The 25617-nt window shown below is 40.3% G+C and overlaps 1 protein-coding gene across 2 annotated transcripts in view; it reads left to right on the top strand.

Annotated features, from left to right (window-relative positions):
- Positions 1 to 20398, top strand: part of LOC136875504 (UPF0764 protein C16orf89 homolog) — a 50589-nt gene extending 30191 nt beyond the window's left edge. For both annotated transcript variants that reach the window (XM_068228049.1, XM_068228050.1), the window contains exons 5-6: positions 12577 to 12709; positions 20235 to 20398. In XM_068228049.1, coding sequence (XP_068084150.1) covers positions 12577 to 12709; positions 20235 to 20358 — 257 coding nt within the window. In that variant the 3' untranslated portion in view covers positions 20359 to 20398. The remainder of the gene's footprint in view (positions 1 to 12576; positions 12710 to 20234) is intronic.
- Positions 20399 to 25617: the final 5219 nt, after the last annotated feature.

The raw sequence follows: 25617 nt of genomic DNA, 5'->3' as shown, positions 1-25617 counted from the left end.
ACAGCATTCTCAACAGATGGCAGGAGACTTTTCAGTTGGTTTGACCTAAAATGTGCCTTATCTTCTCTCGCCTACATACAATCTCTGACAACTTACAAATATAATTTTTTAGTCCCGTATTGGCATCAACTCAACTAATGCTAAGTCGTAGGTACACCGAGATACTTAAATGCACACCTATGAATTGGAACAAACTCCTTACCAGCTAACTGCAAACAGCTGTACAATTTCTGTTAGCGCGAAAAATAAGCCAGAAGGGGGGGGGGACTATCGTTGAACTAACTATCGATAGTTTTCCGCCTCTACTATTAAATATATTTAAGGAAAGTGAGGATAAACGCATTAAGGGCCGTTTTCCCCAAATGAGTTTAAACTAGGTTTATTTTAATCTGGTTTAAGTCTGAGTTTAAACTAACATTCATTTTCCCCATATTGGTTTAAACTTTGTATCAAGTTTAAGCCTGACTCAGAGTTAAACCTTCTATATTGTTGGTTTAAACTGCTGTTTATATTCAACCTTCTTGACATTTTATTAACTTATCTGTGATTTTCCTAATAGAAGGGTTAGTTTTGACTACCAGTACTGCAGCTCTTTAATGAAAAACGTACTAAAATTATAACCTAGTATTAGCATTAGAAAAATGGGAGAATTTATTGAAGTCTTTGGTTAAATAGGAAATAATTTTGATGTGCAAGAGAGGTTAAGAAGCCGCGTTCCAACAAAAGTTTACAATCTTGGAAAATCGGATGTAACGGAGTTCTTTGATGGATTTATAATTCATAAGCGAACAGCAAGGATTGTATAGTATCGAAGAAGGATTCATTTAAAACGTCAACTGCACGAAATAATGCTATTTCGCTAGAAGCAATGATTCTGGTTGCTTTAAGATATGATGCAGCAGGCATTTTTTTCATTAACAACGGGGACCACAGACCTTAAATTGCAGTCTCCTTATAATATTATATACTGTAAAATACTGTTGGTGGTATGAATACTGTAATGTGAAGCATAAAAATATTCCTACATAAATCATGTAATACGACCGCCTTCATGCGGTACCTGGTGGCTGTGGTCGCTAAAGCGTTAAGTCAGGATCGTCCGAATTCGTGACAAAACGGTTCGAATCCAATTTGTCGAAAATATTTTTACCATCAGAATGTTGATCGGCACGGTAGGAGAGGCGGTGGTATACAATTTTAAGTGTAAGAAAGGGCCAAGAGCCCTAACTTCGCCACAGAAAATAAAGGCTTTATCTGTCTATCTATATTTATACGATCAGAAAAACAATAAAGTGTTTCATGCTTGCTAGTAAATTTGTAATAGAATAAATTATAGTTAAGAATGTTTCATCGTATCTATTGCCAGCATACCAGCAATAGAAATATTAATGCTATAGGGAGAAGAGTATTATGCATACAGTACGACATATCGCGAACTTGGTTATGTGATAAACGAATATGGAATCAGGTAATACATCTCCAAATAATACATCCTCAGTGGTCTGTCTGCTGGATCCAAGGTTTGTGAGATTGATCCCGGCCGAGGGCGATGGATTTTGATAGGAGATAGATCCCGAGCATGCTTGGAATTTGTTTACTTGAAATTCACATAAATGTTGATTTTCTGAGGAAAGGAATACCGTAGGCCTATTGCTGAAAGACCAGGATTTTAATATTTCAACGTTCCCGTGTGTTCCGTAAGACAATACATCATCAGAAGACACGTATTAGGCCCACGGTACTTGTTTATGGTAAAGCATGACAGAGAAAAATAAGAAATAAAAGTGCGTTCCAATAAATTGTAGACAGCAATAGGTAGAATTATATGACACAACACTTCGCACAAATGTAAACATTTTATTTATCAGTAAAGCTAATATCCCGCCGAATTTGTTCATTATTCACTACGTACGATAGCATTAATTCGCCACAAACAGCTGATATTATTACAAAAATGTCGGTCATTGAATTACTTGGCTCTGATTGGCCAATTCCAATCGACCATGCCTTCGACTATTCCTTCAGTGCAGCCAACGTTAACGCCAACGATAGCTCGCCCGTTTAAACTAAACGAGTGTCGGAAATTGGTGGAGAAAATGGACGCAACTTTAAACTGGGTACTAAAGTTAAACGGGTTTAATTTATACCAGGTTTAACTCGATGTGGAGAAAATGGCCCTAAGAGACTAATTATTAGAACTTCAGTCTATGTCACGCAACGTTAGTACCATGGTTACCGCTTGCATCGGCAATATCTACGCGCGGTATGACTGTCCTATGTTTATTTTTCTCGCAGACGACTTGCACGACTCGCCGATGCTGCCAACCACTGTACTTAGGAACTAAATGGTACTGAGCCCTGGACCACAATTACATTTGTTGAGCCCTGGACCACAATTACATTTGTTTTCACATAGGTTAGGTTAGGTTAGGTTAGGACTATGTTTAATTTTATCGCAGGTTAGGTTAGGTTATTTATTTTTCTCGCAGACGACTCGCGGTTAGGTTAGGTTAGGTTAGGTTAGCCCTGGACTATGTTTATTTTTCTCGCAGACGACTCGCACGACTTAGCCCTGGACCACAATGACGTTTCTCTTCACATTAATACACCACGGCATTCTATGTCGCTTACTGGTCACGAAATGATAGGATTGATAGAAGCAAAGCCTACGGTACTACTTCTTTCTTCGTACATAGCGCATCCAGTGCATCTGGCCATTGTTGATACAGAAAACATATCTAATTATATTGACATGGCATCGTTCGATGGATGTGTTATTAATGTAACACGTTTTTCAGCGAATTACAAGAACAACTTCAATGATTTACTTCAATTCTATGTACGTCACAATATGATTTCAAATAGCAGAGTATGTGAATGGTGTTACCGTCACGTCAAATTATTAGTGAATGAGAAGTTCAATCGTGTTGTTTTTTCGTGTCGTCGCCTAACCTCCACTACATTAAGGTTGGTTCCATTTACATACATTCTTCTTCTCTATTATAGCCTACATTGTTTATCATTCAGGTTACATTTCCTTGTGATTTTTTCTTCCGGTGTCGGGAACGCTACGTACTACTAATAATTAGGCCTCTATTTCTTTTTTATATTCAGTCACAAGTCGCGCGGATTTAAGCCTCTATTTCGTATTCATATTTCAGCATAACTAGCGATATCTATGGTTTCAAGTGTTTAGAATCGTAATTACTGCATCGAAACGTCTCAACTATTTCATCACGTTGTTATATAATCGTGGCTGGCGTTGGCACGAATGGACTCTGCATCGCCTGAAGATTTGCCCTATGAAATGTCACTACCATAGTTCAACATAGCCAGATATTCTTACTCTTATTTGTTTCATATGGTTATTCTTTGACATTGCCTCACTCTTAGGTCTTTTCATCGCGTAAGTTGGTCATAACTTCTGTCTGTATTGAATTATGGGAACGACATTTCACTGGACTAGCCTTCAACCAATGGCAGTGTCCATTCGCCCACCGTCAGCCATGATTACTATGATACAAACTTGCGTGACAAGGTCTGAAGTTTTACCGACTAATTACTGGAATTGAGTTGGGAGACCAGAAGCCTAGTCAGTTATTGCGCAAAATGCAAGCTTTAGCCGGAGTAGATGTGTCGGATAAGGTCTTAAAAACTCTGTGGTTAGAAAAACTCCCCGATTCCTTAAGAACATTTTGATTGTTAGTGATGAAGGACTTGATAAAGTGGCTATCATGGCCGATAAAATAATGGAAATGAATCCCCGTCATGAATCATATTCAGTTAAACATGGTGACCGGGAACAGCAACCTGCCGTCCCTGTCACTCTGGACGACATCATGGCTCGGATTTCGGGACTGGAGGAACAAATATCTTCATTATCCATCGGTCATCAGCGTAGATCTCAGCATAGGGGTGAACACCGCCGTCGTAGCAATAGCTGTAGTAAACCCAGGAAGAGGTTTAACCCCGGAGGCAAATATTGCTACTACCATTTTCGATTTGGACGTCACTGTAAACCAGAAAAATGTACTCCTTCATGTAGTTGGTCAGGTCAGGGAAACGGGAAATCGCAGCTGAATTCGCGGCGAATTCCGCTGCTCAAGTCAATAGTCGCAAAACTCGCCTATTTGTCACGGACAAAAAATCGGGATTGCAATTTTTAGTTGACAGTGGGGCTGATGTCTCACTGGTACCGGCTACACCGAAATCTAAAATTGACTTATAAATTATATGCTGCTAACGGGACCGAAATTCCTACATTCGGAATTGAACTACGTACCATTGATTTAGGACTTCGACGCCATTTCCAGTGGCCATTTATTGTAGCAAAGGTCAATAAGGCCATATTGGGAGCTGATTTTCTGAGTAAATTCCAGTTACTAGTGGATGTGCGCAACAAGAGATTGATAGATGGTGTAACCAATCTCTGCACTGAGAGTGAAGTTATGCCAATCTCAGAAGAAAATGCTGTCAGTTCTATGTGTCAAAACATTAAATTTTCAGACCTATTGTTGCAGTACCCAGATATAGCTAAGCCGAATTTAATTCCTGGAGAAATTAAGCATGATATCAAACACCATATTACCACTGAAGGTCCACCCGTATTTTCTAGGGCTAGACAGCTAGATCCAAAACGCATGGAAGAGGCAAAACAAGAATTCAAATTCATGATAGACAATGGAATTATTAGGCCATTTAAATCCTCATGGGCTAGTCCTCTTCACATGGTTCCCAAAAAGGACGGCACAGTACGCCCATGTGGTGATAATAGGCGATTAAATGAAAGACCAGTTTCAGACCGTTACCCTGTTCCCAGGATAGAAGATTTCCACTGGATCCTGCAAGGCAAGAAAATATTTTCCAAAATTGATCTATTCAAAGCATACTTTCAGATACCTATAGCTGAAGAAGATAAGCCTAAGACTGCTATCATCACACCGTTTGGACTATATGAATTTAACGTTATGAGTTTTGGCCTTCGAAATGCACCTTCAACATTTCAGCGATTTATAAATGAAGTTCTGTATGGACTGGATTTCGTGTTTCCGTACTTGGATGATATTTTAATCGCATCAGCCAGTATAGAAGAGCATAAGTCACATCTACAACTAGTCCTGGAACGACTTTCTAGGTATGGACTTCGTATCAATATCTCAAAGTCAGTATTTGGAGTAAATGAATTAGGCTTCCTTGGATATTGGATAACACCAGAGGGCTCTCGTCCCCTACCTCAGAAAGTACAAGCAATTTTGGATTACAAGTTACCTGACAAAATCCATGAGCTCCGTACGTTTCTTGGTGTAGTCAACTACTACAGACGTTACCTGAAAGACGCTGCACAAACTCAAGCCGTTCTGCACGACTACCTTAAGGGAGCAAGAAAGAAGGACAATAGACCTATTCAGTGGACTGAGGAAGCGAGGGAAATGTTTGAAAAGTGTAAATATGATATCGCGAATGCAGCATTATTATCTTTTCCTAACCCTGACCTGCCTCTAGCACTGTTCACTGATGCATCAGATTTTGCGGTTGGTTCTGTACTCCAGCAATTGGAAAATGGAAGTTGGAGACCGATTTCATTCTTTTCACAGAAGCTGGGTCAGTCACAGAAGGTTTATAGTACCTACGACCGAGAATTGTTGGGAATTTATCTTTCTGTAAAGAAGTTCAAACATCTACTGGAGGGTAGAAACTTTATTATGTTCACTGACCACAAGCCGCTCACGTTTGCTTTCAAGCAAAGAAACGAAAAGGCATCTCCTAGGCAGATGAGACAACTGCAGTACATATCGCAGTTTTCAACCGATATTCGTCATGTCAGTGGTTAAGACAACATTGTTGCTGACGCATTATCTAGAGTTGAAGTATCAATAATGGACTATGACAACATTGCTAAAAGCCAGCTTCAAGATGAAGAATTGCAGCAACTTCGGAATGACAATAAATCCCTACATTTTAAGCAATATCAGCTTCCATCAGGAGGAAAGCTTTGGTGCGACACTTCCACTGCAAATATCAGACCTTACATTCCGAAGCCATTTCGTCGCCAAATATTTCTGCATTTACATGGTTTCGCTCATCCTGGAATAAAGACTACAGTGAAGATGCTAATTACTCGATTTATTTGGCCTAGCATAAGAAGTGATACACGACAATGGGCTAGATCCTGTATCAGCTGCCAGAAAACAAAGACCACTCGACATACTAAATCGCAACTTGAAGAATATGAAGAGCCTGATGATCGCTTCTGTGTTGTACACATTGACCTCATCGGACCACTGCCACCCTCCAATGGCATGACCTACTGTTTAACCTGTATTGACCGCTTCACATCCTGGATGGAAGTTATCCCCCTTGAAGATGCAACAGCGGAAAAAGTGTCAAAAGCTTTCTACCATCACTGGAATGCAAGATTCGGCGTTCCGTTACGTGTAATCACTGATCGAGGAGCACAGTTCAGATCTCAGTTGTTTCAAAACTTGGCTATAATTTGTGGGATAAAATTTCAGCATACTACACATATCATCCCCAGGGTAATAGCAAAGTTGAGAGACTGCATAGGACTCTGAAGTCAGCTATCAAGGCTCATAATACCACTAAATGGACAGAAATCTTACCTACTGTCTTACTAGGATTGCGGACTGCGCTTCGAGAAACGTCAAGCCACTCAATTGCACAGATGGTATATGGGAAAACTATCAAACTTCCAGGTGAATTGTTTGAGGAACCAACAACCAAGATTGATCCTGATACGTTTGCATCTGATTTACAAGCGCAAATGCTAAAGCTAAAACCCAGTACACATACATGCACCACATCAAGATCAGTGTTTGTTCCAAAAGATCTACAGACCTGTACTCATGTATTTCTAAGATGTGACAGGGTCAGGAAACCCTTAGAACCCGTTTATGAGGGCCCTTTCCCTGTTATAACAAGACACGAGAAATATTTCACCATTAAGATCAAGGGAAAATTTGCTAATCTATCAGTGGACAGACTGAAACCAAATTACCTGTTGCAGGAAGAAGATGGTTCATCTGAGAGCAATCCTATACATTTTCCAAAGGACACCCAACCTCAACACACTGTTGATAAGTCAGCATCAACCACCAGAGTGTCAAAGTCAGGCAGAACAATAAAATTTCCGGCTCGCTTCTTAGAGCAAGTTGTTCATGTTTAGAATTAGTGACTAGTATCATCAAGAATTTCTTTTTTTTTAAAACATTACTTTATTGTGTTATGTGTATTCATTTTTGTGTTTTTTACAGACACTCTCCTCACTATCATGAACTATAATTTGTTCGTAACACAGTTACTGGAGGGGGAGTAGTGTAAGGACACAGAGTCTTGAACTACTTTTCTTTACTATTTAACGTTTTTTTTGTTTGTTGAAGTTGGTAACATATGTGTACATAGCAACAAGCGTGTTAATCTTGTTTAATAATGTGTTTTAATAGTGTCGGTGTAAACATTTAAAGTAATAAAAGGTCTAGGTGGACGTGAATATTATATTGGACCACATCTAGACAATAATATTAACAAGAGTGGTACAGTTCTAAGGTTCTAAGCTACAGGTCTGGCACTACTGCCATCACAATGTAGAGTGCGTTTAAGTCGCCCGTTGTGGGCCCAGTCAATGAATATTGAATTTTCACGACTGCATTGTAATCGGATCCGGATCCCACTGGTGTCCGGTTGGCCATTTTTGTTCTGTACTTAACATCTCTTCAACACGTACTAAATGTACGTAACACGACCTAATAGGTTGAAAGTCGGTTTCGATTACAATGCGGTCGTGAAAATTCAATATTCATTGACTACTTTTTACATGTTAAAAACATTACAATATGTTAGTATGTTGTCTGACGTGCGACAGAAGTCGTCTTCGCGTGTCATAGGTTCGCCATCCCTGGCCTAGAGGATTCGTCGTGCCGACCATACGACAGCTCGTAATCTGCAGACCTTCGGGCTGAGCAGCGGTCGCTTGGTAGGCCATGGACCTTCGGGGCTGTTATGCCATGGGGTTTTGTTTGGTTTTCGGTTCTCAAACGGTTGCTTACTATTTTACTTCCTCTTAAAACAATGGTCACCGAGCTCGATAGTTGCAGTCGCTTAAGTGCGGCCAGTATCCAGTAATCGGGAGATAGTGGGTTCGAGCACCACTGTCGGCAACCCTGAAGATGGTTTTCCATGGTTTGCCATTTTCACACCAGGCAAATGCCGGGGCTGTACCTTAATTAAGGCCACGGCCGCTTCCCTCGTCGCCGTAAGACATATCTGTGTCGGTGCGACGTAAAGCAAATAGAAAAAAAAAAAAAAAAAAAAAAAAAGTCACCACCACCATCGAACTTCATGTTGTAGGTACATTGCAAAGGCGTGATGTAATACAGCAGACCATGGAGTGTGAGGTAAAGTTACTTTATCGCACGTGTTTAGTAAAATAACTTTATTTCACAGTGTCTAGGAAAGGCCTTCATTCCAAACGATAAACCGCTTAGATAACATCTACTTTTCGTTGTGGCAATACCGTATTTAAATGGAGTTTAGTCTAAAAGGTATACTTATAAGTTGTTTAGATGCTATATATAAATCATGAATATTAATGATTACTGAGAAATGATCTTTCGTATTTTTTTAATTTCTTAATCCGTTTACCCTCGAGGGTTGGTTTTTCCCTCGGACTCAGCGAAGGATCTCACCTCTACCACCCCAAGGGCGGTGTCCTGGAGCGTAGGACTTTGAGTCGGGGATACAACTGGGAAGGAGGACAAATGCCTCGCCCAGGTGGCCTCACCTGCTATGCTGAACAGGGGCCTTGCGGGGGGATGGGAAGATCGGAAGAGATAGACAGGGAAGAGGGAAGGAAGTGGCCGTGGCCTTGAGTTAGGTACCATCCCGGGATTTGCCTGGAGGAGAAGTGGTAAACCACGGAAAACCATTTCAAGATAGCAGAGGTGGGAATCGAACCCCCCTCTACTCAGTTGACCTCCCGAAGCTGAGTGTGCCCCGTTACTGAGAAATGATACCAGCCTAAATGTTTTATGTAATTATGCATCGAGTAACAACTTCAAAATGAATCCCCTTAAAACGCAAGCAAGAAACATCGGCACTTCGGAAAACTTAAAACCTCTTAAAACAGTACGAAATTCCTCCTCTACCACTGAACAATACCATTATTCCTTATTGTGAATCAGTTATGAATCTTGGTGTGGCTATAAGCGAAACATTAAACTGGTCGCAACATGTGATAAATGTGTGTTCAAATTGATATAAAAGTCTGCATCCCCTGAAGCGGTTTAAAAGTATATTTCCTTGGTCCCTGGAAATAAAGCTCGTTCATTTACTTTTGTTTCTACTTCTTGAATACTGATGTACAGCTTTTATTGATATAAATAATGAGCAAGTCATGAGACTGCAACGTGCCCGAAATGTATGTATCAGGTATGCGTTCGACGTATGTCCATGTGCCCACGTATCCTCTTTCTATAGACAGTTTATCGGCTTACGAGTGGCCACGGCTGGTCCGTGGTCCGACAGCTCTGCACTCCGACCGACTGAGGGGAGGACGGGTGGCCACAGTTCTACCGTGGCTCTGTGCATAATGGGCCAGAATGCAATTCTAGCGCGACAAAATTACTTAGCATAAGATACGGTTTGAATAGGTACTATAATGATTTAATATTGTATGGTGTGATTAAATAAGGCAAGTTAACATGAAAGTCACACACACACACACACACACACACACACACACACACACACACACAAAGAGAAAGAAAAGCATCAAATTCTCCTGAGCACAGTGGTCAGCCATCATAAACGTTACATTTTAGAAGCAACCTAACTTACCTATATGAAAGTGTGGTAGACATCTGTTACACTAGTCATTTGTAGGAAGATCATCTTCCTCATCACTGTCCTGGTCATTCATCAACATCATCATCATCATCATCACATTCATCGTCACTGTGCATGTCACCTTCTTGCTCAGATGCGGCACTGGTTACTGTTCGTTCCTTCTGCAAACAACGGACGTCCAGTGGTAATGATCTCTTTTTCTTGTTCCTTGATACTGCACTTAGCTGTGAAATTATGGGGTCAGAACTTACAAGTAAGATATTAAAAATATCCTGCATAGTAGACCTTCGCGAGAACTTTCTCGCATGGCTCTAAATTCGTAAGTGCTTATTTCTTGTTTCTACGTCTTCTTGTGATAGCAATCCAGTCGGCAATATAGCGGCCTATATTACTTTTGCACCATGAATTAGTATTTTGTGGACATAAGGAGGTATGTAAAACCATGAATATATATCTAAATATAATTTTGCGGTTTCCAGAGCGTACTTGTTGAAAGCTTCTACGTTTACGTAGGCACTTGATCTGGTCCCTAATATTGTGAAAAATACGTTCTTCACTGATACCTGTAATTTCGGCGTATAAGTCATAGTTCTCAAACCAAACCAAACCAAACCAAACCAAACCAAACCAAACCAAACCAAACCAAACCAAACCAAACCAAACCAAACCAAACCAAACCAAACCAAACCAAACCAAACCAAACCAAACCAAACCAAACCAAACCAAACCAAACCAAACCAAACCAAACCAAACCAAACCAAACCAAACCAAACCAAACCAAACCAAACCAAACTAAACTAAACTAAATAAACTAAACTAAAATAAACTGAACTGTGTTTCCATAGTTTGAAGCTCCATTGCCTCCTGCTCTTGGTTCATCAGTTATCAGTACCATTTCGGATCGAAATCTCTTTTAAATTATGCACTTTTTCTCCCTATTCTCCTGCAATAAGGGGAATGCCGGGATAGTTCCTAGTATAGGCCACGGCCGTCAACTTCCTCACCTTCGAGCATCTCCTACACTGTAACAAATCTCATGGTCTGAGAGACGGCTTCACCGTCTAAGAGGCCCGCCTCCCCCTTCAGGAGAGGAATGAAAACATTTTAGTAGTAGTAGACAGTCATCTTGGTTACTACTGACGTAGACTCCATGCAACTATTTTGGTGTAGCAAGTGTTTTCTGGAAACACTCCTTACTTGTTCACCACACTTCGCTACCTTAATTCACCACACTTGTTCAGTACTCGGTCAGGCTGTGCGCTAGAAATTCCTGTTCATCGAACCACAACCTACAACAGATCTTTCACGCTCACCGCCACGAGCTGCTGGAGTTAATTCCCCAATGACATTAGGGACGCTAAATCTAAGACAAAGTTTAAAACCCTCTGTCACCTTCATCTTATAAACACTTTCAGGCTTTCTTGAGTGTGAATGGGACGCATGAACGAGTGTAAATATGGTTGTTTATTGTTACGTGTTACATAATGTAGTTTTAATTTATACTTTAGGTCAAAAAAGCAAAGTCACCTCGGTACAGGCCATGAAGGCCCTTGGAGGAGTGGAAGATAAAGGCTTCCACCATAGTTAACCTCGGCACGTGATGAGGTAGAGTGGTTAGCTCTACGCCTGGCCGCCTTTGCCCCCAGGAATTAACCTGGTACTCATTTTTGGTGTGGGCTGAGTGAACCTCAGGGCCATATGCACCTCCGGAAGTGGAAATCTCGTTTCTTAAATTTTACGACTTCCTGATGGGGATTCGAACGCACGTCCTTCCCGGCGAACCGAGCACGCCTTTACCGCCTCGGCCAGGCATTCCCTATACTTTAGGTCATAAAAGTTTAAATGTGTTTAGGTTAGGTATCTCAATTTTTTAAACTGTTATTGTATATTAAATTGTTAAATTTTGAACTTGTTAAAAAGTAAAATTGTAAAAATTATATTGTAAATTAGGTGCTCGTTTATACAGATGAAGTGGTTACGTGTAACAGGGGGCCAGAAGTCCAAACTTAGTGACAATAAAGTCACTTTAATAATAATAATAATAATAATAATAATAATAATAATAATAATAATAATAATAATAATAATAATAATAATTGTCCGCCTCTGTGGTGTAGTGGTTAGCGTGATTAGCTGCCACCCCCGGAGGCCCGGGTTCGATTCCCGGCTCTGCCACGAAATTTGAAAAGTGGTATGAGGGCTGGAACGGGGTCCACTCAGCCTCGGGAGGTCAACTGAGTAGAGGTGGGTTCGATTCCTACCTCAGCCATCCTGGAAGTGGTTTTCCGTGGTTTCCCACTTCTCCTCCAGGCGAATGCCGGGATGGTACCTAACATAAGGCCACGGCCGCTTCCTTCCCTCTTCCTTGCTTATCCCTTCCAATCTTCCCATCCCTCCACAAGGCCCCTGTTCAGCATAGCAGGTGAGGGCGCCTGGGCGAGGTACTGGTCATTCTCCCCAGTTGTATCCCCAACCAAGAGTCTGAAGCTCCAGGACACTGCCCTTGAGGCGGTAGAGGTGAGATCCCTCGCTGTGTCCGAGGGAAAAGCCGACCCTGGAGGGTAAACAGATGATGATGATGATGATGATGATGATGATGATAATAATAATAATAATAATAATAATAATAATAATAATAATAATAATAATAAGCGTGCGTACAGATATGGACTATGGTTTCATTACAGTAATGTACATGTATCGAACTGTTCACAGTGGCTCTTTGCGGAATGGAGGGTTTCAAGGAATTCACCAAACCGAGCTGGGTGAAGAAAATCCTCAGCTGGGTGCGACCTGAGGGTTGTTTCGGAAACAGAGAAGAAATGATACGTTATGAGACCAAAGTTACGTAAGTTCTTTAAGTTCTTGTTTATAATATATCTTTATCTTAAAATGGAGATGTCTGTTGGAATTGCAGGTTCATATGAACCAGGAAATTTGTATGTAGAAATGAAAAGGGCATGGTAATGACTTTTCTGAATATGTGTTTGAGTCATCAGTCCATAGACTGGTTTGATGCAGCTCTCCATGCTACCCTATCCTGTGCTAACCTTTTCATTTCTACGTAACTATTGCATCCTACATCTGCTCTAATCTGCTTGTCATATTCATACCTTGGTCTACCCCTACCGTTCTTACCACCTACACTTCCTTCAAAAACCAACTGAACAAGTCCTGGGTGTCTCAAGATGTATCCTACCATTCTATCTCTTCTTCTCGTCAAATTTAGCCAAATCGATCTCCTCTCACCAATTCGATTCAGTATCTCTTCATTCGTGATTCGATCTATCCATCTCACCTTCAGCATTCTTTTGTAACACCACATTTCAAAAGCTTGTATTCTCTTTCTTTCTGAGCTAGTTATCGTCCATGTTTCACTTCCACACAATGCCACGCTCCACACGAAAGTCTTCAAAAACATCTTTCTAATTCCGATATCAATGTTTGAAGTGAGCAAATTTATTTTCTTAAGCTCTTCCTTGCTTGTGCTAATCTGCATTTTATGTCCTCCTTACTTCTGCCATCGTTAGTTATTTTACTACCCAAGTAGCAATATTCATTTACTTCCTTTCAGACTTCATTTCCTGGTATGGGAAACGTTGAATGAGAGATAGATTGGGAATGAAACAATGCAGATGGTAATAGCATTATATCAAAACTGTAAAAACTATGTCAGAATCAATGTAGATCAAACTGAATAGTTCAGAGTTCAGACAGGCTTAAGACAGGGAAGTGCATAGTCCCCCTTATTCTTTATTATCATCAGGTATATAATTCGACATAATGTCAAAGTGAAGATGATGGGAGAGCAAGCAAAATCAATGCTATTCGCTGACGATATTATAATTTGGGAAGATAATGAAGAGGAAGTACAGTCACAAGTTGATTTATGGAATGACGAGATGAGACATTTTGGAATGAAGATTAATGCTGTGGGCAGCAAGGTTTTTATCATGACGAGAGGTCATAGAACAGCCAGGGGAATGTTAAGAATCTCTTGAGGTAGTGACAGATTTTGAATAGGGCAGCATGACTTCACAGGGTGGAAATTTGGATTGAGAAATTAATTTAAGAATGCAGCAATGTGCAAGTTTCTACGAATGTGCGAGAGACATTGTATGGAACAAGGATGTGCCAGTGAAGTGCTAGACCTATGCTTCAGTAGCCTGGACCTTGACTAAGGGAAACCAAAGTAAGATCCAAGCAGCCGAAATGAAGTTTTTGAGGAACATACAGGAGAAGACAAAGACAAGTTAGAATACAAATTGAGGAAATAAGGAGAAGAGTGTAAACTTCAAGAATAAATTGACATAGCAAACGTAAAATGGTTTGGACAAACGATGACATTTTTTTTGCTAGTGGTTTTACGTCGCAACGACACAGATAGGTCTTATGGCGACGATGGGTTAGGAAAGGTCTAGGAGTTGGAAGGAAACGGCCGTGGCCTTAATTAAGGTACAGCCCTAGCATTTGCCTAGTGTGAAAATGGGAAACCACGGAAAACCATCTTCAGAGCTGCCGACAGTGGGATTCGAACCCACTATCTCCCGGATGCGTACGATGAAAATGCCAGGGGAGAGGATTCCAAAGAGAACATTCATGGATACAGCAACTGAAGAGGCCAAGGAACGGCCTAGGATGTGATGTAGGAGCGCTGTAACGAACGTTATTGTAACTAGAGGAATTGATAACGATATAGTGCTAGAAGACAAATGATGGAAAGGTCGACAAAGCTGGAGGGCTTTGGTACGCCCTACTCAGGGAAAATATGGAAAAGTGAATGGAAGAAGAAGAAGAAGAAGAAGAAGAAGAAGTGGATCATTGAAGATAAGCTCCATGCTTACCACTGAAGGGGTAAGGTCAATTTATCCTCTGTACCTTAAGTTACTTGTCTATTTCCTCTATTTTCATCTCGCTAGACGTTGTGTATCAGGGGAGAAAACAATTTTAGTATGCAGGGCGTAGAAAATCCTGTCCAATAATTACAGGCCATGTTAAAATGGACCAGTACAATTAAAATTAAAATTAGGATTGAGACCAGTCTTCTAACTCGTAATTTCTATCCAGAATCAACATGGGGAAATTAACGTAATTCAATTTTACATTTATATTTTATCAGTTTGGGAATCCCGTGGTTATTCTGCTTTACCTCTATTCCATTTTTTAAAAAACTTCCATATTAATAATAATATTTGTTTTATGTTCCACTAACTACTTTTAGGTATTTTGGAGACACCGAGGTGTCGAAAGTTTGTCCCACGGAAGTTCTTGTACGTGCCGGTGAATCTAACGGCACGAGGTTGACGTATTTGTGCTTTTCCAAACAGCACCGGACTGAATCAGGATTGAATCCGCCAAGTAGAGCTCAGAAGGCCATCTCTCTACCCCTGAGCTACTCAACCCGCCCATTTTTACTTTTGAACGGCGATAAGAGTGAAGGAAATTCATGCAAAAAAGTTCGTCCATTTGCTTTTTATTTTGACGTTTCTTGACCTCCAGACGCCAAAAAAAAAAAAAAAAAAGTGGTTTCGCAATATAACTGTGATTTAAACGTAACGGTGGTTTCTTTTGAGGCACCGAATATCTCATCTAAAACGGCATGTAGGTATATAAACATTTTAATTCCATTCACTTTTTCATTTACGTACAAATAGAATAACATCGACAGTATCCCCTGCCTATCATAAGAGGCGACTAAAAGGGGCTTTTTACCTTGGGAGCGTGGGTTGGCGACACACTTACTTTGTGTCAAGCATCTCGCTTTCATCTATCCTGTCCGACCTCCCTTGTTCAACTCTTGTTCTTTTCCGACCCGACAGTAGGTTTGTTAGGCCTAGGGAGTCTTTCATTTTCACGCCCTTCTGGGCCCTTGCCTACATTTGGCCGATATCTTCATTTTTCGAAGTGTTGGGCCCCTTCAAGTTTTTCTTCTGATTAGTGGTTAACGAGAACAGTTACCCACTTGTACTTCCTCTTAAACTAATCACCACTCCCATCACCACCCCTATCACCACCACCACTCAATCATTCCTGAGTCAAGAGCACCTGTTCCTCAAATTGTAAGCAGTGTTCTCCAAGAATCTTAACGTTTTATTCCCCTGTGGTGGGGGCGGTATCCCCTGCCTCTCGTAAGAGGCGACTAAAAGGGGCCTCAGGGGTCTGAACTTTGAAGCGTGGGTTGGCAACCACAGGGCTCTTAGCTGAGTTCTGGTATTGCTTCCACTTACTTGAGCCAGGCTCCTCACTTTCATCTATCCTATCCGACCACACTTGATCAACGATTGTTCTTTTCCGCCACCGATTAGAGCATTTGAAGGCTAGAGAGTCTTTCATTTTCACGCCCTTCGTGGCCCTTGTCTTTCTTTGACTGATATCTTCATTTTTTGAAGTGTCGGATCCCTCAGATTATTTTCTCTCTGATTAGTGTTAATATAGGATGGTTGCCTAGTTGTATTTCCTCTTAAAACAGTAATCAACACCACTACCACCATCACCACCATCACCACCGCCACCACTTAACCTTTTAATAATTAGAAACGTGCCGGTACGTTCGCTATCGCATATGCCATATGGCCTATGAACATACTGGTAGGTTTTGGAAAGTTTTGCCTCAGTTACTATGCACGCACTTGTACAATCCCTTCAACAATACATTTGGTGTCATCTGTCTTTCTGCTTTTGATGTTATTCATAGCTTCAATATCATTGATGGCCTACAGTTTTTACTGTAATAAGAGGGTCTATTGATTCATCAAGTAGATAGAGAAGTCGAAGAGATGGAAGGGCAATGAAAATAAGTGTGATTGCAGGGAGAATTGTTCAAATTACTTCAATTGTTTGTCCCTGTATTTGTCGATACAGAATGAACAATATTTTTGTACAGTAGTGTCTTGATTATCCGAGTCTCAACTAAGTGAGGTTCCATGTTATCCGTGTCCGATAAAATAAATTTGATCGCGTTTCCATCAACGCCAAACAATTCTGTTTCATGGCTCGAGTCTAACCGGTCATTTCTAGTCAGTATCGGACTGAATGCTCAGCTCAACGACTCCATTGTTTCGTGGCTCTAGTTCAAGATCTATACACCCAGGACAGGAGGACAAGAATGTTACTTATGTAGCCGCCATTTTGGCACTAAGTCTGGGCGTTCCCCGTAGCATTTCCACGTTGCATACAGGCGAGTTTCGGATTTAAAATACGGATTTAAGAACACAAAAGCTGTTCAAATTAGTTCTTTGCTCTTGATTACATGGAACTAATAGTTTTCCTATAACCTGCGAATTGTGAAATCACGTTAAGGTATATATTTCGTCGTCTATAAGAACTCGGTTTCCACATATTGTGAACAGTTGCAATGGCATTAAAACAGACTATATGACAAAATTATCACAATGCATTTTTCAGACAGTAGGCATAATTTAGAGTACTTAAGCATGGTGTGATTACTCATTGGTTTAAAAAATGAAATTGAATTGAAATATTCAATCGTCGAACTATGTACTCACACTTAGTACTTACCGGTACCTGATTACATACATATACAATAATTGTTGATGGGCGCCAGCTACAAATAAATGTAACGATAATAGAATGAGAGTCTTAAGTATCTCTAGGGTGTGAGGTAATAAGCTTACTTTGACAGCATAACATATAGGTTCTGGGAAAATGACATTGAAGTTTGGTTTCCCTACTAAAATTTGAGGTCATCTAATCTACCTTTGAAATAAAACAATGAATTGTATTCGATACTAAACAAAATGTATTCTTTAAATTTATAATTGAAATGGCAAGACTTCAGATGATAATATAAAATTCTGACATTACAACCGAAAGAAACTCTAGGCATTAAATTTGAAATCCTCTAGACCGGGCATTTAAAAGTTACACAATAATTTTATCTCTCACTGGTTCACTTAACAGTACCTTCAACACTTTGAGTGTTATTACGACTATTCCTTTGAGTTGGTATCTGCGGTAGGTATCTCAAACCTAATTTGGTGATTTACCCATCCTTTTAGTTTCAGAAATGAGATATAGCATGGCTTGAAATTATATTCACACTTCACAATAAACTTTACAAGTAATTCACTGATAATTGTTAATCTGCATTACGACGACTCGGTATTCAGCTGTCACCGAACTCACACAAGAACTCGACCGAACAGATACACGAAACACACTCCGAACATATAATCCATTTGGTCACTGACGATTATGCATTCTTGTCATCGTTCTATCTTCAACTGGCTGACTGACCAACTTTGGCGTCACTCTCCAAATTACTATCCATCGACCAAGGCTCCATCCATCTGATTACAACACTTAATGGCAAGCCTCTCCATTCAACTCCTTCCAACCAACTGTGGCCTCACTCTCCTTCCAACTGACTATCTCACTGTTCACCATCCGTCTCCTTCCAATTGACTCCAATTGACTAGCTGCTATAAAATACAGCCATCTATATAGACATTAGTTGTCACACCCACGTCATCTCTCAAAGAGTACATGGTGCCATGAAATAGCTTCAGGCAAAGTAGAAACTCCCAGAATATTATCCCATAGTCTAAATGAATACAATGACAGAGCGATGACTCGACAGTTACTGTAACAGTATTGCACCGTATGTTGCAATGTTTTAAAAGTAGTATCACATATAATATACCATATCTGATATTAGGCAGTATGTCTCACTCTACATTATTTTGATGCTAACAAATATATACATAATAAATTAAATACAATAACACAAGCGATGAAATGAAATGGCGTATGGCTTTTAGAGCCGGGAGATCCCAGGACGGGTTCGGCTCGCCAGGTGCAGGTCGTTTGATTTGACTCCCGTAGGCGACCTGCGCGTAGTGATGAGAATGAAATGTTGATGAAGACAAAACATACACCCAGCCCCCCGTGCTAGGGAAATTAATGATGGTTTAATGATGGTTAAAATTGTCGACCCTGCTGAGAATCGAACCCGGGACCCCTGTGACCAAAGGCCAGCACGCTAACCATTTAGCCAATGGAGCCGGACAAGCAAGCGATAATTAGTTAATACATAGCGAAATCAGATTATAGAATTGAATCAAACAATAATAATAGTTACAATAATAATAATAATAATAATAATAATAATAATAATAATAATAATAATAATAATAATAATAATAATAATAATAATAATAATAATAATAATACAGAGAAATATTTGTGACAGGATTTGAACCGTTACAATGGACAAAGTAATATAATGATAAAAAATGTTTTAATTTAAATTTTTACCGTACAAAATTGCAATAATGTTATAATGGTAAACTCGTGTCCTCTTCCCGAGGAGGGAAGGGAGTTTCGGATTTAAAATATGGATTTAAGAATACGAAAGCTGTTCAAATTAGTTTTTTTGCTTTTTGATTACATATAATTAATAGTTTTCCTATAATCTGCGAATAGTGAAATAATGTTAAGGTGTATATTTTGTCCCCGAGGAGGGAAGAGGTCACGGAAGAGCCGAGGTGGTACGGCTCTTTTTTTCAGACTCACCCGCAATGGATGTGAACTGCATGTACCATTTCGACCAGATACCAGCCCTTCTGCCATTCTTAAATTTTCGGCAATACCGGGAATCGAACCCGGGCCCCGAGAACGGCAGCTAATAACACTAACCGTTACGCTACGAAGATAGTTTTCTAATGTATGTACAGTATGTATTCCTGTTATTAAGAATGTAGCCTAAGTTGCTGGCTGTAATTTTTATTTCAATAATGTTGTGTTGGGTCTTAACCTAACCTGTGAGACCGGATGCCCTTCCTGACGTCAACCTCATCAGATAAACTAATGAGATGAAATGAATGGCGTGATATATGATAGTCGGAAAGGAGAGGGTGAAATCTGGTGCCGGCACATAGCCTCCTCCTGTCGAATTGCACCAAGGGGTTTGCTCGATGCTTAAACTCTCCATCCGACGGATGAATCACCATCAGCGGCGTCATATGACCTCACTCCATATGAGCACTGCGGAGAGGTTTGGAATTTAATCCAGGCTTTCGGCATGCAATCTAGTGATTATAAATTGTATATAGGCCTACCACAATCTCCCCTACCTTGCCGGCCAACATTCTGATGGTGCAAACATTTTTGACCAACGGGACTCGAACCGGCTAACCACGGTGTGAGATCGTTTAGACGTCAATGCCTTAATGATCATGGCCACCAGGCGGGCAAAGGGAAGACCAAGAGTGATTAGGGTATATTTATGTTTTTAATAGAATAAGAAATCTTGTCACACTAGATAGTTCTAGGATTTTTAAAAATGTGCCAGATCAGACAGTAGAACCCTCGTGATTATCATCATTGAACGCCACTGTATTGTTTTGTTCCAGTTCGAACCGCTATAAGAGAGAAGACGGGGTGATGTCCCATGGCTGCCTTATGCACTTCACAGCTGTAGGTACTGCTGCCCTTGCAACGTCCCTCCGTTCCATGGTGGAATGTTCATCGAATTAACTTGGATTTACGGAAATAATAAAGAAAATAGGTTACTGCATGCATGTAATCCTGAGTCAGCTTTTCATCAAGTCACAAGATTCCTATACACAGAATTAGCAACCATTTATTCAAAATAAACTGTCATTGTATTAGATCGTGTTCAGTGCATATCGAAGCGATAGTTAAGTATAAAAGAAAAGCGGCCAACCGGACACCAGTGGGATCTGAATTCGGGTACGTGAACGAAACGTATCCATATCATTTTTGTAATAAATGGAAGATAATAATTGCTTTTGGTGAAATTACGAGTAAAATTAGCGGGAGATATATAAATACGATTATTACCAGAGAAATATATATACATACATACTTTGCTACATTACGACTATGAATTCTACTTCGTCAGTGTTTCAGTATGTCATTTGTTCATGTAACACTTTTGTGTGTGAAGTCTTTGCTCTCGTAACTTCTTTGAACTTCTTTGCTTGATATTACTTGGTGGGGAGAGTTGTTGACTTGGGCTCATAACTCACTATTTAATATAATTATTGCAGGGATCATGCTATTTTTCTTTCGGCGAAAATCGTATTTGTGTTATTTACGATATTCTTTTCACCTTCATTTTCCCGTCTGAACTGCCCACGCTAGTCATGATGGACAAAGATATTGAGAATTGAAAGACACAGCACTTACATTCATCGGTGCTATCCCAGGACCTCAGGAAGGAAACAAAAGACGGCACGATGAAGCGGAATGCCACAGAAGAGAGTCGTGTCTACAGCGAAATACTGTAGTCACCGTAGTTACGTATCTATATTTCTCTAGCAATAATGGTATTTATTAATTTACCGCTATTTTTATTGTTGATTGTGTGAAAGCAATTATTATCCTCCATTTAGGATAAAAATTACAGTCCGCCTCTGTGGTGTAGTGGTTAGTGTGATTAGCTGCCACCCCCGGAGGCCCGGGTTCGATTCCCGGCTCTGCCACGAAATTTGAAAAGTGGTACGAGGGCTGGAACGGGGTCCAGTTAGCCTCGGGAGGTCAAATGAGTAGAGGTGGGTTCGATTCCCACCTCAGCCATCCTGGAAGTGGTTTTCCGTGGTTTCCCACTTCTCCTCCAAGCAAATGCCGGGATGGTACCTAATTTAAGGCCACGACCGCTTCCTTCCGTCTTCCTTATCTATCCTTTCCCCACCAAGGCCCCTGTTCAGCATAGCAGATGAGGCCGCCTTGGCGAGGTACTGCTCATCCTCCCCAGTTGTATCCCCCGACCCAGAGTCTGAAGTTCCAGGACACTGCCCTTGAGGCGGTAGAGGTGGGATCCCTCACTGAGTCCGAGGGAAAAACCGACCATGGAGGGTAAACAGATTAAGAAGAATTACAATGAATTTTCATGGATACGATTCGTTCACATAACATACCCTCTGAACTCATAACTTCCGATTATGCGTCGGATGTTCTTACCAACTGAGCTGTGGCGGCCTGGGCCATATTTGTTCTGTTGGAAAGGATTTAAACTGCAGATCTGAGACTACTGCTATCACAAATGTATAGGCTAGTGCGCGCAAGTCGCCCGTGTTTGTACTGAACATGACTTAATATACTTAAAGTTTATTTCGAGTACAGTGCGGTCTTGAAAATGAAATAATCATTATACGGCATAAGCCCATATCATGTCTACAATTACCATTTACTATTCAAAACATTATGGTATTAAGAGCAACTTAGGAAGGTTTATGGATTTCTCCGAATTATCTTGACGGGCTGAGTGGTTCTGACGGTTGAGGCGCTGGCCTTCTGACCTCAATTTGGCAGGTTCGATCCTGGCTTAGTCCGGTGGTATTTAAAGGCGCTCAAATACGTCAGCCTCGTGTCGGTAGATTTACTGGCACGTTAAATAACGCTCCGTGAGAAAGGATTTCAAGTGCATGAGGAAGTCCATGGCACTGGAGTAAATGGCAGCACGAGAAGGATAGATATGATCGCCATTAAAGGGAAGAAAGGGTACATACACATTAGACCCCACAATAAGATTTGAAATGCACTCCGACCAACCAGACGAAGTGGACCTAGAAAAGAAGTCTATCTACCTGCCGACAGTGCTGTATTATAAGGATAAATTCGAGCTGGACGATGTAGAAGTGAGGGGTCTCATAATCGGTGTGAGAGGGACAGTCCTTAAGAAGACGATAGAGCTAATGAAGACCTTTAATATCAGTACCAAGGAGTTCATCGAGTGGGGGCTGAAAGCGCTTAGGGGTTCTCTTTTGATACTCAGACACCACTTATATTCGCCAGACTGAGACATAATTTAATTGTTTTTGTGTATTATTTATCTTAGCCTCCGAGTGGAGGAAGATTTTGAAAAGAAAAAAATATATATTATTGCGAATTATCCTTGGAGATGCTTTAAAAAAGAAGAACAAAGAGAGAGATTTGAATTGATGTAAATCAGATTGAATTTATTTATAATTCATATATCGCTGAGATAATAACAGTTTAATGTAGGGTCTCCATAATGTGAATAGAGATCATTATCTATACTTATTCTGAATTAATTTAAAATAATAAATAACAATATAACAAATAAATAAATAATAAAATAACAAATGCGGTTAGGCATGCGCAGCTGTGAGCTTGCATTCGGGAGAGAGTGGGTTCGAATCCCACCATCGGCAGCTCTGAAGATGATTTTCCGTGGTTTCCCATTTTCATACGAGGTTAATGCTGGGGCTGTACCTTAATTAAGGCCACGGCCGCTACGTTCCCAGTCATAGCCCTTTCCCATCCTTCCGTTGCCGAAAACCTGCCATGTGTTGTTAGTGTGACGTTAAAAAAAGTAGGGGGAAATGATTATCACTGCAGAAAAAAGAAATGCATTCTACTAATGTGAAATGTATAATTATTTCTCAAAATCTGAAGATCGCCCGTCAGCGTCAATAGACCTACGACCTGAACTACCTGTTTACTTCCATCGAAGCGGGCGCTTAGTCACAAAATAATCTGGGAATTGTTCCCCTGCATTCCTCCACTAAATGTCATTAAATGTAATTGTAACATAATCTGCACTAATAAATGAAGTCTATGTAAAGGTAGGTATATAAAAAAAACATACATCTAGGCACCCGAGAACATTATAATCGAAAAAAAAATAACAGACTACAGTTGTAGTGTTTAAATTTCTTCTTCTTCTCTCTCTCTCTCTCTCTCTCTCTCTCTCTCTCTCTGTGAGTATTCTGTAGGAACTCAGAACTATTAGAACTAAGAAATCCTGTAAGTGCATATTTCCTGTTCATATTTTTGTATTCCAATGTATTTGTAGCTGGCTGTTTGGTCTGTTACCTAAAGCCAATAAATTTAAAAAAATACCCTCCCCAACGTCACAAAACTCTAATGTGCAACATTGGCAACATTCTCTTTGCCCTTGATACAACTTATTTTCTATGGGCGCAGATGACCCTATAGTTTAACGTGGGCTTAAAAGTATCCTGAAAGTCCAGATTAATATTCTACATCAAACCCAGAGAAAGTATAAGGGGAACGATTTTGAGATACTGAGGAGATTATAATATATCCATGGGTAAAAACACATGCATCATTGAGCTTTTTTCTGAAAACTCGTTGTGATTTGTATGTGCAGCCAAGTGTGTGTTATCATCTCAACGTAGATTAGATGTAAGTTATTCTGTAGGTTAGAACCTAAAACATTACCAGAAATTACTTCTGAGATACTGCGTAAGATTTACACATAGTGGGAGAGGACGTCCCAATATTAATATGAAAATTTCCCATGTGGTGGTGTCAGTTCAAAAAGACATTTCTCGTCAAATGTTATTGAATGTTCTAGAAGAGTATGGGGTGGATGCTACATCCATAAACTTGATCAAGCCGACTCTCACCAACACAATATCAAAGGTAAAGAATGAAATCTCAGAGCCCTTCGAGATAAAGGCTGGGGTTAGACAAGAGGATAGACTTTCTCCACTTTTCAATTGTGTATCTTGGAAAATGTTATTCTAGAATGGAGAAAATCGCTAAACAAGAAGAAGGAAACGAAGATCGGTTTCGATTAGGCCCCAAACACAAAGGAGTGTATGTTGACTGTCTGGCTTTCGTGGATGACATCCATATTTGCCAACAACATCAGTTCAGCAATCAGGAAGATAAACCTTCTTAAAAATACAGCAAACAAATATTAGGATTACAAATCTCATTTGAGAAGGCAAAACACGTGATGACCATCAGTGATGGTCAAGAATGCTTGTTAAAAGACCATGGCAAGATTGGAAGAGTCAGGAAGTACCTGGGTGAAGTAATCCAAGAGAATGAGCTGGAACAAGAAGCGACCAATATCCGCATTCAGAAATTAGAGCGAATGCTCTAATTGACTAAAAACATCTAAAATAAGAAGAAATAAGAAAATTAAGACATTACAGCACTATTGCTTGACCAGAAGGCTTATGTGCTTCGGAGACCCTGTGCATGAATCAAAAAGGAGAAGTCAAGAGAAAGAGAACACAGGCTACTACGGAAGATCTCTGGCAGCAGATGGGTTGACGGGCAGGTTCAACTGAAATCCGACAAAGTATACAGCAAGATGCAACCGATAATAACAACAATTAGCAAGGAAGATTGCTGCTTTATGGGCTTACCTTCCGTATGAATAATGACCGGCTCACAAAGAAAATCTGAAATATTCTAAAACCAAAGGCATCACTGCTGAGATGGTTCCAACAGTGTGAAAAAGATCTCAGAGAGGTGGGCATTACGGAGGATAAAATAGATGACAGGATTAGTTTCAGAAGGATAGTGAAAAGCTATCGGGCTTTTATGGTGGAGACAGAACCCAGAGGACCGAGAGGCTCTTTACCGGAGGAGCGGAAGAAAGTGCTGATCGATGGACTCAAGCAGGATGTCAAAGCCGGCAGACGAACTAGACATAGACAGTGAAAATGAGAATGGTTGTTAAAATGCAGTCCACTGAGGCTCAATTCGAAAAGGAAAAATAAGAAAAATCAAATCGGGAGCCTAAAGAGCTAGAAATAATCAAGTGAACCGAAAAGGTTTAAGTATCTGCGAGAGTAGGTAGAACCTAATATCTCCGAAATAGACGCCTTCCCGTCACGCATGAACACAGTCGAAGCGGCGTACCAGCTAACGAAGGGTGTCTATAACAAATGCTTATTATATTTCAATGTCTATCCTTTATTTACCACTCAGTTCAGAGAGGCTAAAGAGTAACCTTTTGTTTTCGGCCTCCGCCTCGATTCTTCG

This window comes from Anabrus simplex, chromosome 6, assembly GCF_040414725.1.
Source record: "Anabrus simplex isolate iqAnaSimp1 chromosome 6, ASM4041472v1, whole genome shotgun sequence".
NCBI classification, from domain to species: domain Eukaryota; kingdom Metazoa; phylum Arthropoda; class Insecta; order Orthoptera; family Tettigoniidae; genus Anabrus; species Anabrus simplex.
This window is presented reverse-complemented; position numbering and strand designations above follow the sequence as displayed.